This window comes from Charadrius vociferus, unplaced genomic scaffold (assembly GCF_000708025.1).
Source record: "Charadrius vociferus isolate BGI_N301 unplaced genomic scaffold, ASM70802v2 scaffold195, whole genome shotgun sequence".
Lineage (NCBI taxonomy): Eukaryota > Metazoa > Chordata > Aves > Charadriiformes > Charadriidae > Charadrius > Charadrius vociferus.
This window is the reverse complement of record NW_009648539.1, coordinates 2,626,862-2,640,704: the sequence shown is the minus strand read 5'-3', so window position 1 is coordinate 2,640,704 and position 13,843 is coordinate 2,626,862. Positions and strand designations below refer to the sequence as shown.

The 13,843-nt window shown below is 41.1% G+C and overlaps 2 protein-coding genes across 2 annotated transcripts in view; both read right to left on the bottom strand.

Annotated features, from left to right (window-relative positions):
* LOC104287232 (biogenesis of lysosome-related organelles complex 1 subunit 4-like) overlaps positions 1-193 on the bottom strand; it is a 6,693-nt gene extending 6,500 nt beyond the window's left edge. Inside the window, exon 1 of the mRNA XM_009885906.1 lies at positions 131-193. Coding sequence (XP_009884208.1) covers positions 131-193 — 63 coding nt within the window. The remainder of the gene's footprint in view (positions 1-130) is intronic.
* A 2,692-nt stretch (positions 194-2,885) lies between these two features.
* Positions 2,886-13,843, bottom strand: part of PARD6G (par-6 family cell polarity regulator gamma) — a 58,332-nt gene continuing 47,374 nt past the window's right edge. Inside the window, exon 3 of the mRNA XM_009885905.1 lies at positions 2,886-3,745. Within this exon, the coding sequence (XP_009884207.1) occupies positions 2,886-3,745 (860 nt within the window). The remainder of the gene's footprint in view (positions 3,746-13,843) is intronic.

Below are 13,843 nucleotides of genomic sequence, written 5' to 3'. Positions count from 1 at the left end.
CGCCTCGGGCCGGTCCTGACCCCGCGCTCGGAGAGCCTTGGACAGAAATGTGGGTCCTTCTGCGAGCACCTTTACGGAGGATTTGCCCTTGAACGAGGACTGAGGCGCCCCTGGTCCCTCAGCCACCCACCTTTAGAGCCCTGTTCAGCAATTCAGTCTTGTAAACAAAGGGGCCGCGATGCGTGAAACCCATACGCTTGAGTCTTGCGGGCTGAAGTTCATCTTAAAAAGACAACTAGTATAAGACAACTTCAGTTATCCGTACAGCGCCTGTATAAAACAGCAGCTTTCTTTTTGCCCCTAGCTGATGCAAACGAGCACAAAATGTCTGCACACCTTGAAAGTCAGGGTGCAAAGTGATGGCACAGCATGGATGTATTGGCTTTGGGGCTACCTGCGGCTTGTAGCTTTCACTCTGGTGTGTGAGATAGAACTTATGTTTCCAACTAGCTAAAAGAGCTCAGATATTTTGTACCAGCCGGCTTTATTTAGACAGTGACCGAGTGGTCTCCGGGCAAAGGTGTGCAGGGTGGCAGGGCACTGCTGAGCCAGCGGCAGCGTGGGCTTTTCCCGAGGAGCCAGAACTACCCCAGGTCCTCAAAGCCACCAGGTCTGAAGCAAACCGTGCTATAAGCAAACTACTTGGTTCCCATGGGAACCCATGGGTATAACAGTACCCTTTAGTAAAAGCAGTACTGGGGAAAAAAAAACATTACAGAAAGAAACTTGGCATCAGAAAGAACCGGAGGAATCAAAGTCTATACTGGTAGAGAGAAAAGCATTACTAAAATGGTTACGTAGTTGAAGAGTCTTCAAAACCAGGTGTCTTGGTTTCCACAGGGAAGGAAGATGCTTCTACAGAAAGATGTGTAAAGGGAAAGGATATAGTGTAGAAGTAAGACAGTGCATATTTTATTGCAGACAGGTCACATTTTCATCAGTTAAATAAGGTAAAATGAGTAACTTCAGCCAGACAACTCCACTTATTTATAAAAGTAATCTTATTTAAGGTGTAACAATTTTCCTAATAAGATGATCTGATTGAATGAAGCACATCCAGCTATTCATTTTTTTTACTGCCCCAATCATCAGATTTTTTTAAAAAAATGAAAACCTTTGGTAAAGTACAAACACAGCTTTAAGACGAACAGAATCAATGTTCTTTTCTTACTGTGCCGGGAAAAATAAGTACAGTTCTATAACTGCTGTGATACCTAGAAGAGGTTTAATTATAGTAAGTGAAAGAATTTTAAAATAAACTTTTAAAGCAAATCTAAAAGAAACATACTAAGTTCAATGTCCCAAATATATTTAACAATGAGCAGAAGACTGGTTGTTCCACAGGTATGTGCGACAATAAATTAGTCTCCACATCATTTGTCCAGCCATTACAGATTCCAAAATGGAATGTAATTTTTTCAAACCAAGACTTCTGAATTTTCATATTCATACAATATTTAAGAAATGTCTATTCCATCATATAAAAAAGCTTTACTGTACTACAAAGTTAAAAACAAAAAGAAAATGACACAAGCTAAAAGTAGAAAAATACATTGTAAAACATTTATATTTTGTTCCTTGCACTGATCAAGATATAACAAAATATTTTAGATTAGACCATTTTCATAAATTCATGGCATTTTCAGAAGCAGACAGTTATCAACTCAACAGTCACTGGTTACCCACTAGCCAGTATCCAGTAAAGATGTCTGACCATCACAAACATCCAGTATATTTTAAGTTTCTAGAAAACCTGTGTAGACATTAAGCTTTATGATTACTAGAAGAGTCCAAAAATAACAGAACTATTCTAAGCTAGGTTTGACAGTCAGTCAGCATCCCTTCCCTGTACAGCAATTAGCCAATCTTTATAAGGAAAGACCTTGTGGATTTAGGTTGCTCCAAAGGTACAAGCAAGGACCTGTGTCAGCTCTGAGGTGAAGGGGACAGTCCTACCTAGCACACTCTTCCAATTTTGTTCCTTTCTTGCTTGCATCCCTAAAATTCACATGAACCATGATATTAAAAATGGGGGGGGGGGGGGGGGGGATTGAAAGAGAGGTATTATCTAATAAATATCGAAAAAGAATACATTTACACATAATGATGCTGAACCTAATTTTAAGCCCTTATTGTCACGTTTTTCTTTCCCCGTGCAGCACTCATCTGTGCTGCAGGCAGACCTGCCTCCGACCAGGAGATGGTGCTGATCTCACAAGCAAGAACAGCAACATCCTCCAACCTCGCTTCCTCAAGCTTTTAAAAAAATATATATATATAGTTTCATTTGGAAAAGCTATTTGCAGCATTCTCTCTAACGTTGTTACCACCACAGTAGGAAACTGCTACTGTTTACAGAGCTTGTCTGGATTAGACATAAGGTTGCAAATATGGTGTAAACAAGTTAGTGGAAGGTCTGTATGTAACAGTAGAAGATAGGATGGCTATTAAGAAGCACTCTCTTTCAACTGGTATTAGAAGAAAACCAGATTCCACTTCAAATAGACATCTGTTATTATTAAAAACTAATTCATATATATGGATGTATAAATACATCCACCCATGCATTCAAACCCAAGTATGTAGCACTGTCATTGGCAGCCTAAAAGACTGCTTAGATTTATACCAACTAAAACAAATTTGTGTTCTCACTTTAGGGCTGGGACATAAACCAGGTTTTACATTCTGGCTTTCTCCTGACAGATTTTGCACTGCATGACAGTTTTATGTCTAACTCCAGATGCCACGTTTCCTAGAAAGCAACAATTTTCTGCACCCATGAGGTCTATGAGAATATCAGCTCTCCGTTTTGTGCATAACATGTTGCAAGAGTCAATTGTCCCAATTGGCACTTAAGACTGAAAGGAGAGTTGCGGGAATTGCTACTAAAGTGTAATGACTGTTCCATCCTCCTCGATACCTCCTCTGGGGATAACCAGACTGTGTCGGGGATCAGTTTTTAAGGAACTGAGTAATTTGTGGATGTTGCCGTTGCTTTCTCGGCCAGAGTTGTTGTTGAGCACCAGGTCCCTTTGAAGTCTGTGGCTAAGGCTGCTGCCATTGATCCGAGAGAGGCTACTGGAAGTCAGGCTGTGCAGTTTGGGAATGTGCTGTGGCTCCAGACCGCCCTCGATGACAATGTCAGCCTCTTCGTCACTCTCCATTTCATCAGGGTGGAAGTTCTGCAGCACGTGGGATGTAGGCAAGCTATGGTGACTAGCAGTGCTGTCTGTAGACTGCCCAGAGCTACCAGACATCCTACTGCTTCGAATAATATTGTTCCTCTGGTTTGCTGGCTTGACCGTGATAATTAGATTATGGCTGTTGGCAATCATCATGTCTGTGACTTGGTCGAGAGTCTTTCCTGCTACTTCAATGCCATTAACTTCCAGGACTTCATCGTTCACAGCAAGCAAGCCTGTGCTCTCTGCTAAGCCTCCAGGAACCATACGAGAGATGAAGATACCAGGTACTTTTTCTAGTCCATGAGGAGTAACCCTTACGCTGGTGCCATCGCGAATGTAAAATCCTAAGGGTTTCTCACACCCATGTCGATACAGCCTCACTCTCCTATGTGTTTCCGGAAGAATGTCCACATCGATTATGGAAGACACTGGTCTAAAATCATGAGGCATGCTAATGTTAATGTGGGGACGCCGGCGGAGGTTGTCATTGCGGAGTGTCACCAGAGCCTTTTTCTTCCTCGATAGTGTGTTGGTCCCAAAATTACTGTAGTCCACTTCATCTGAAAGAGAAACAGTACCAATGCATCAATCAAACAGAGCATAATGCAATCTACAGGGCATTTTCCTTTTAAATCTGGTTCAGTGCAGCCACACTCCTAATAATATGGAAAAAATCAAATTAATTCTTCTGCTTACTCTAACTGTTGTTACATTTTATGTCCATCAGCACGTCACACAGAATAATTGATTTGTTTTCAATGACTACCCATATTTCTTTCATATTTGGAGGGCAAAAGACTTCTGATTTTCAACTCCTGTTGTCAGCTGTGCGTAATGCAATTACTTGCAGCTGCAGGCTTAGGGGTAAGACCATGCTTTTAGAGTTGGATTGTAATTTTACACATACATCTCAAGCAGGCAAGGAGTGTATACACATTTCTAACCTAAAAGTCTGAATCAGGGTGTATTTTAATATCCAATACACACCCTTAACTGATAGCAAACCATAGGTACAAACATGAAAGCAGGGTGTGAGACAGTAGTTGGATATGTGCTTTTAGCCTAGCCCATTTTAGTAAGGGATTTGTATGCATCTCTTAGTACAGCACATTTCTCTTTGGAATATTTTACTTCATTTCAGCCTAATTTGACAGCAACAAAAAGTGCTAGAAGTGCCAAGTACCAAAGAAGTTCTGTGTAAGCAAGCAACCTGGTAGGAAGAGAAGCAGGGAGAAGCAAACTGCTCTGCTGCTTAATCTGTACACTAAGGATCACGGAACAGACACGGACTCATGCACTCCTGCCCTTGAGAGGAAGACCCATAGGAAAGCAGCCTTTGTAGGGTCTACGGATTAAGGAATTGTTTAAATATTTCAGCCTCTCTAGTGGTATCTCAAGGGCATGTGCAAAGTGATCAACTTTAAACCAGCCAAATAATGTGACAAGTTATTCCATATAATAAGCTCGTGTTGTGCTTTGCATAAAAAATACTTTGTCATGAGGTTGTTAATGTAAAAAAATGTGTCACTGCAGTTCACATTAAAAATACTGTGCATATTTTAAACATGAAGCATGCATTAGCTGAAGAATTATTTCACTGGGACTTTAAGCATGCTAACACTTTTCAGATAAACTAACAGACTTTCAGTTTATTCTACTGTTGAAGATGAGCAGTAAAATACAAAAGTACAATTATAGAACTGCGACTAAGAAAATCTCTCTGACAAATGAACTCTGCATAGTAATTTTTAAGAAAGTAAAACAATACCTCTACCTGATAAAGGCTGAAAAAAATGGGTTAGTAAAAACAAGCTTATAAGTACATTTTTATTTATTCCAAGGTCTCGTTTTCAAGCCAGCTCTCAAGGTGTATTATTGGCAGACTTCAGTTAAGTGACATTAAGTTAAAGAAGTCAAAGGACACTTAAAAAAAAGTGCTAAGCAGCAACCTGATCTAACTGAGCCTGCCTGGAGCAGGGTGTTGGATTATCTGGCCTCCAGAGGTCCCTCCCAGCCTAAATTATTCTGTGATCCTACATAGTCCTTCGGTCTGGAAAAAAATCGTTTAAAGATTTCAGAAAGACTATTTCTGCATTCTCCTATAAGTTATTTACTCTGGCTATAGTAATACTGAGGACATCACAAGGCATCTAGATCATCCTGAAGAAAAAGCTTCTGTGAAATAAAGATACTTCTTGAACAGATTTGTCATGTTTAACTTCACACTCGCCTCTTGTCTCTCCTCCCAGGCCGTTCAGAGCCGTACCAACTGTACAGGCACTACTGTGTTATTAAGACTGGTGAGGCACAGAACTGCAAGTCCTTAAAGTTACCCAAATATGAGAAGCTCACAAGTGGTTCCTGGAAGCATATTCACAGCCAAGGCAGTGACTGCATGGAGATGGCACCTTCTCAAGTCCACCTGGTGAGCAGAGTCAGTGCAGTGGCTACTCTTTTCAATGCACAAGCCACCCGTGCAGCCGAAGCCAGGTATTACTCCTTTTCTTTCGTCAACAGGATCACCATCATCTACACTCACCTAGACTTTAAATTTTGACAGATGATTTTGAAGGTTGGCAACAAATATTTTTTCCTTGTAAAGTATGGGTCCACAAGGGATGTATTCCATCACCACAGCCTCAAACACTGTGCCCTGCTCACCCTCACAATTTACTGATAATTTTCTGTGACAGCCCTATGAAAACAATCTGGGGATTCAGATTTAGAACCAAAATTCTTCCTCACTTGAAACATAGTGCTATAGAATAGTAGCACTGTACCTTAAAGCCCAAGAAAACCTTTCTCCCAAAATTTCAGTTTAAGAGGGCAATTATAATTACATGTGGGTTTATGTGTTTAAGACTGTCTCTTGCAGTACCGGCAAACCAAACTCAAAACAAAAGCTGCATCCCTTAAAGACTCAGAAAATTAGGTTGGCAAGTGCAGTTTATCGCACTGCAGGTAAAATGAAACACACGCCATAGTTATCCATCTATTCCCTGAGAGCACCCAGGTAACTGTTCTCTCCCTCTCCCTCTACATTAGTGTATTAATACTGAATTACTTTAAGGCAGACTTGTAAAAGCTCTACCAAATAATTCACCTGGGAAGATTTGTTGACAACACTGTTTTCTTCCCCTTAAATTAACAGCAATCCAGAGAGTTAGTTCTCATAACATGCAAGTTTGTGATGATCAGGTAGTAATGTCACAGGGGAAGTACGATGGTCCTGGCACATACAGGTCATTTCTGAAGCAGCTTCCTTTAGCTGAACCACCACCAGGGCAACGGCACAAAAGAAGGGGTTGTTTTGTGCCTGTGACCTCCTCACCTGTGCTCAGCCCACTAATCTGTCTCCCCAGATGACTGCCAGAATTCCTAACCTCTGAGCAGCTTCAAAACAACCACCTCCTTTAATAACAAAAAGCCCAGCTTACCACAAAAACGCTATCTTTTCCTCCAAACATGAACCAGGCAGAAGCAGGGTTGACATTACAAGTGATACAGGCTACTCTCAGTGTTGGACAACTGACCATTCTTGGATTTAGTATTTGAGGGCTGAAGCACATTAAAAAAATGAAGTTCACGTCCTCTTGATGACTGGATTTTTCTGTATTTAAAACAGTGTCAGGCATTAGTTTCCAACTCTGACACTAAATGGGATTACATATGTGAAGAATGAAGTCCCAACTTTAACAGGTAAAACTGTTAAAACCTATTATAGGTCGGAGAAATGAGAACTAATTTGGAGAGCTTCTACAAAAAAAACAAAAACAAACCACCAATTCACTCTATTTTCTAGAAAAAGTTGAAGTACAGAATACATGCTCCTTGACAATACAGGGATTATTAGATTATTTGCCTTCAAGATGACCTGCTCACTAGCAGTCACACTTGCTTGGGACTTCACCTTAAAATAAAAAATTAAAAAAAAAAAAACAAAAAAAAACCAAACCCAGAACAAAACAGCCCCTCCCCCCGCTATTCAGAACCACTCTCCCTGCAGAAATAAAGCAAAGTATATCTACTGAATTTTTAGCATCAGTTGTTGCTGCAGCAGCAGAAAGTCACCAATTTCTAGCACCATGAAAAAAAAAAATAAAAATTTCTTCCTCACAAGGGAACTGGGAGAAGTCAGCCAACATCACTCCCTTTTATCAAGTATGGGGTGGTCAACAGTGGTGTAATGCCTATTTCCAGTAATACACTGTTCAGCTGGCAGATGTCAGACTGAAATGAAAACTGCATCATTGCATAATTTACAATGACACTTTTAATGACGGTCAGTAACGTGTTCTTAGAAGGTTTTGAGTTTCTCACCATATAGGATTGCAAGCAGGAATACCACTTTAGCTAATGGAACAGACTGTGCTTGATGCCAGGTCTCATGAAGACCAGTATATACCATATGGAACCAGACAGAGCTCGTTTTTCACGTTTCATTTGTTACAATATCAAATTCTCCTTTTGGAGAGCAAAAAGTCTACAGAAATCTGCATGCCTAACGGCAGGAGAAGCACCATCAAGTAGCACATCTGAACAGTGCTTAAAGCCTCATATTTTACAGGGTGTCATGTTTTCCTATGTCTTGAATGAGGCTGGAGTGAAATGTTACGTGCAGGTGACAGAGGGAGAATTATGTCTTTTAGGTACTGAATATGACCCCCATTTCTTAGAACGGGGCCGACTAGACGGAGCATTTTCATGTACAAGGTGTAGTGTTTTCAGACAAAGATGAACTATGAGCTGGACGGATAATCCTGGATAACCACTAAACTTTGGAAGACTTGGACCTGATTTTTACTTGTGCCCATAATTTGCCTCCTACTGAAAATAGTGTTCCTGTAAAAGGAGGTAAACAAGAACCTTTACGACAGTTGGAGAAGGAATCGTCAGCTTTCCAGTTCTGTCCTACAGGAAACCATAACCCACAGCTACACAAACAAATACCTCCAACTCATCTGTAGGCCCTGAATATTATTGCAGCTCTTCTCCCCAAAAGCTTTAGTTTTCAGTACATCTTAAGAGACATTTTGTCATCTGGCAATGAGTTACATAAAACCTTAAGTATTTTGACTGAATCCTTTCTATTAATGTGTGCTTTTTTTTTTATTTATTTCTTTAAAAAAGAGTTATCACTACCCACTTACCCATGAGGACCTTTCCGGTAGAGAAGATATATGCTACAGATCTCTTCATGCAAAGATGTACCTGCCCTCACTGTCTTGACAGCAGTGGTGGTGGTTTTATGCTTTTTTTGTTTTCAAACTGGTGGAACTACCTCCACTTGTCCAGCAACAGTAAAACCCATTAAAGGAGGTTTTTACTTATAAGCATGGATATTTTACTATCAGACTATTATTATTTTTTAAGCAAATGTGGAAAGCTATAGACGGTAACATCTTTGAGATACTCTTCGAACAACATTGTAGTCAGCCTGTGACTTTACAGACTTCACCTTCCTGGTGGGCATCATGAATCCTATAGTTAAGTCACAGTACATAACAGCAGAGCATACTTAAAGGGCTATTTATAAGGGAAAAAAAAAACTGCTTAGAGCATCTGGTTGTAGCCAAAAGAGTATTGTATTTCTTTAATTTACATGAAACAAGAAATTATAGACCTTATGAAAAAACCACCAGGAGCACCACTCCCACTGCTTGGACAGCTGCTTTTCATAGGAACTGCTTGCCAGATGAAATACCAAAGCTTAGCCAGATAAGATTGTATAAACAAGCTGAATTCCACAGAGAAGCAGACTGCCAGGCTCCTATAGGAACAGTTCATTTCAGACTCTACGTTTTCAGTGTACATGCACTCATGGCTTATTATTTCCTCTGGGAACTGTGGAACATTAGTTGACAGCTCTGGAAAGTACTTCAAAGACAAAATTACTTCCACTAGGGAGAGCAGCACTTCAGGCAGCTTGGGAAGGAGGCCAATGAGTCATTAATAGTGAAGGGTAACCCCTCCATCCAACAGATCTCTATTACTGAGCATTCAAATTAGCAGCAGTCAAAACCGTTTCAAGGGAACGTGTCATGTTTAACCCTTCTACCTTTCTGGGTCCCAGCTACACTGTCCATGTTTGAGACAAGTTGCATTAAGTGTCCATTTTCTCAGAAAGATCAAAACCAGAAGCATTTGTAAAAACAATCAGACAACAAATAAACTGGCAGTCTCTCATTTGTGACCTGTGAGGCTGACCACATGCAAAGGGATTTCAGAGGAAACAGATATGAAGTGAACTATGGCTTGGGGGGGAGGTCCAGTGCCAATATCACTCATCAAGGAGTATTTAATGGAGGGAAAAAGAAGGTTATCTGAATGCTAACACTGCATTCTGTGTGCTACAGGAATATTAGAAAAAATCCAGCTATCGCTGCTGCCAGCAACCTCTGGGGGAACCGATCTGAAAAACACACAGTAGGTAAAGTCACTGTAGTTGCTCTTCCACCAAAAGTCAAGTAATGTATCCCACACATGCACAGACACGCACACTCACACTCTCTCCTCTTTCCCTTTGTATCACAAGGAACCAGACACAATCTCATAAACGTTTACAAGACTACCTAAATGTTCTAGTTAATCTGTGACATTCAACAGGGCTTTTGAAGCACAAACAAGATCAAAGGGGACAAGTTCAAATTAACAAGAGAGCACATTATCCTTGATAGCCTTAATCTCAGTCCTTTAGTTTCTAAAACAAATCTTTCCAAACACTTGTTTGTAGCCTGTAAACTCAACGACATATTTTTTGAGAAGTTTCACCAAATAACTGCACTGGAAAGAAAATTTGAGAACAACATCCTACTCTAGTCTAGCCCCTACTAAACCTAGTACACTGTGGTTTTGCAAAAGGCAACCTTCCTTCTGTAGTGATTGAGTATTAAAAAGATAAATTTGCCTTCCTACTTATGAAGCGTTCGTTAGCAGGTTAGGATTACAATCTGAGGAACACAAATGTGTCCCTGTACTCCTAACATGTTTGTAAACTCAAAATATCCTGCCCTCTTTTAAGAAAGTAAACATTGTTTTGTTCCTTGGTCTAGCGTGTTACAAGAGGCAAAACTATAATTCCATTAGGCTCAGGCTCTCTTTACCGTGTCAGACACGCATAAGAAACATTTTTAGGCCGCTTGCCTTGAGGATGGAGGCAACTCCTTGGGAATTTAGCCTGTGCTGCTGGTGTGGCCTCCTGCACTTCTCACTGCTTGTCATCAGAGGCCACTGTTCCCTTGCTGAACCTCTTCCCTTTTAGGCAGAAGGCCCTTTATTTTTGACTCGCTGCACTGCCCCAAAAGAGTAGAAGCTGTTGCTCAACCTGCAAGTTTGCCCCACGAAACAAGTGAGGCATTTAGAGGAGAAGGGTGCTACCAAATGTAAGCAAGTGCTCAGTCCTGCACCTCCCAAGGCTGTCCTCAACATCAGAAACATCCAAGAGCAGCTCCTCAAACAAGCCCAAAAGCCAGCTATAAGACTCCAAATTTTAGAGGTGAAGTTGTAGATGATTTTTACTAAGATTGTATTTACTAGGGTTGTACTAGGGTTCCTCCTCTAAGTTTCAGATGTGACTTCTTTTCCACTATCAAACATACAGAAACAGCCCTTCTTCTCTTGTTTCCTACCACAAACTACATTATGCCAAGGTTATGTTACTGCAGCATTACAGAGTTGTGAGGTTTGAGCTTTGGCTTCATCGATGTTCTGTTTGGTTTGGGTTTTGGTTGTTTTTTTTTTTCTTGTTTGTTTGGGGTTTTTTTTAGTATTAGTTAATATTCCCATTTTCCTGCATGAGGGTAGTGGGAAATTGGGAGAAGTCGTGTTTCTCTCGCATGTCTCAGCCATCAATCATTATTGTGTTCATCCCAAGGCTGTAGGTGCTGCTATGAATGCTTTATTGGCAAGCTGCTTTCCCAGCCTGGGCAGCGCTTAGCAGACACCCAGCATCAGTAATGGGTGGGTGATGCATGCACACAGTAATAGCATCACCTGCAAGCAGATCTCCTGCTTGCTCAAGCCTGACAAATCAAGCCTATCACCATGCACCCAGCAACTCCCAGCAGCCATCAGAAAGTATATTCACTCAGCTGACGGTATCAAAATGGGAGGACTATCAATCCTCTTCAATGTAGTGAAACACTGGAACAAGTTGCCCAGAGAGGTGGTAGATGTCCCCCATCCCTGGAAACATTCAAGGTCAGGCTGGACCGGGCTCTAAGCAACGTGATATAGTTAAAGGTGTCCTTGCTCATTGCAGGGGAGGTTGGACTAAGTGACCTTTAAAGGTCCCTTCCAATCCAAACTATTCTTTGATTCTATGCTTAGGAGGAAAAAAACCACCACCACCCCCCTAAAATCCCAACAACCACCACTCTCCAACCTATAATTACCTGCAATCTTTCCAGCAAGTCATCATTATAAACTTTACAGTTTAAAGTTATTAAAAAGCAACCCTTTAATTATTTTATTTCACCCACTCCATTTTTCACCTGCAACAAGCACACTCTTCCATTCGCTCAGAAAAATCAGACAGTTGAGAGGAGCACTATTTGCTCCCCATACTAGGCACAAAGGTAATCTCTTCTTTCCAAATTAAAGTGTGTACATGTTATGCAAAGGAAAACAAACGAAGCAAAATAAGAGACCAAACTATAAAAACTCTTACTATGTACTGCAGATACAGTAAAAAAAAAAAAAAAACCCCAAAAAAACCCCAACATATTAATGACAAAAAAGCAGTGGATTTTATCAAGTATTCTGCAAGTATTGAATGCAACCGTTTCCCAGTTGCTAGTAGAAAAAGTTACTTTTTGTACAAGTCTAAAGTTTGGAAGATAAGAAAGGTAAACAGATTGGACAGATTGAACTGAAGAGCAAAGTCGAGAAAACACCATACTGTTTTTCATGGCTACCATATTTGGAAAAACCCCCACATGTAATGGAAAAAACAAAAAAAAAACGCACACCCAACCAAATTCACCTCAGGATCATATTCATTCAGAATACAAATTTTATACCTCTGACAAGAAACAAAATCTTTTCTCTCACAGTAGTCTCAGAAGCAGCGGCAAACGAAGCTTGGAACGGCAGCACAAAATACAGGTAGTGTATTTCTACTAGACTATTCACATAGCCATAGGTCAAAGGAGAAGGTTTTGAACAACTTCAGTACTGAACCTGATCAGAACCAATATCCTATAGACCCTGATATAAAAACAGAGGCTTTTCCTCCTTTTAGAAGTAACTTTGTCAACCTTGAAGGCCATTTCAGGGCTCTGCTCAACAGCCAGCAGATGTGAGCTACGCCAGGAAGGCAGGACCTGTATTATCCAGCTAACACAGCCTGTAGCTTGCCCAAGGGAAACTGAATCTAACCTGGTATTTCACCCTCCCTCCTGCTGCTTTCTGCCATGTACCCTCCTCTTCTCTGCCGAGACTCTCCAGTCCAGAGTGATCCTCCCTCCCCAGCTAAAAGCAAACCTGACAGTAATCAAGAACTGTCTATTATCCTGTGTGGAGGTAACTGCTAATCGCATTTCTGTAGCATGCAAGTGGTTCTTCTATCTGGAAAGAAAAGATATCCCTGAGCTGGGAGCACTAGCTTGGGATGAGGTATAGCTGCAGACCTCCTGGGTGACTACAGCTGAGCTACTAAATTCAGTGGGCCCATCCTTACGATTCTTTCCTACTTTCAAGAAAAATGCAGTGCTGCCAGGACATGCACATTAAAAGACTTGAGGTATCTCACAACCATACCAGCAGGGACATTTGATTGTTGCAAACATTAAATCTGTGAGATACAAGGGTACCACAAAGAAAGACTGTTCTGTTCTGAAGTAATTCTTTCTCATGCATTCTTTTGCTGAGTAACATCTTATTCATCCCAAGCTAGTTCAGACAGGCAAGATAGGAAGCGATTTTTAGCTTATACTTCTAAATTCCCAGTAAAAAAGAAAAAAAAAAAAAGAAATTCCCAAACTGTGGAGTTCATATGTACTGAAAATTTAAATCTCAAAGAAATAAATGGCAGTCTCTTCCACACTGTTTACCCTGGATTATTCTAAAAAGTTGCTACCACACATTCTCAGAGAAAGATGTGTTCTTACGCAGTAAAAATTCTTCAAGGATGCATTTTCTCTCTTAAAAAAAAAAAAAAAAAGAACAGAAAAGAAAAAGATGCAATCATGTTTTCATAGCTTCACTGTTGTGGTGTGATAATACCACATACATCCTGCAATGGGGGGGAGGGTGAGAAAAACATTTACAGTGCTTTACAAAGCACTTTTCTGGTTCCTGCCTCCAAGCCAGCAGATTGTAAACAAAGTCCAGATTCTACCTCTTATCACGGAATTAAAAAGGTTTCAAAACAAGTGTGCCATAAGAAATTAATTACGCCACTTGTCTTTCAAGTCAGGACCTCTGGGAGCCTCCCAAACTTTGCTGGCTGGAGTCAGATTAGTCACAAGATAAACACCCCTCCTGGGCCAGCCCAGCGCAAGGGCTCTGCACCCGCTGCAGCCTCGCACCAGCCCCGCACAGCCGACGGATGCCCCGGATGCCCCTGGCAGGCTCTCCCCTCCTCCTGCCCCCTCCCGCACGCACCATGATGCCCTCCTGGCTGGTGGGACAGAAGAGCCATGGGAATCCCACCCAGT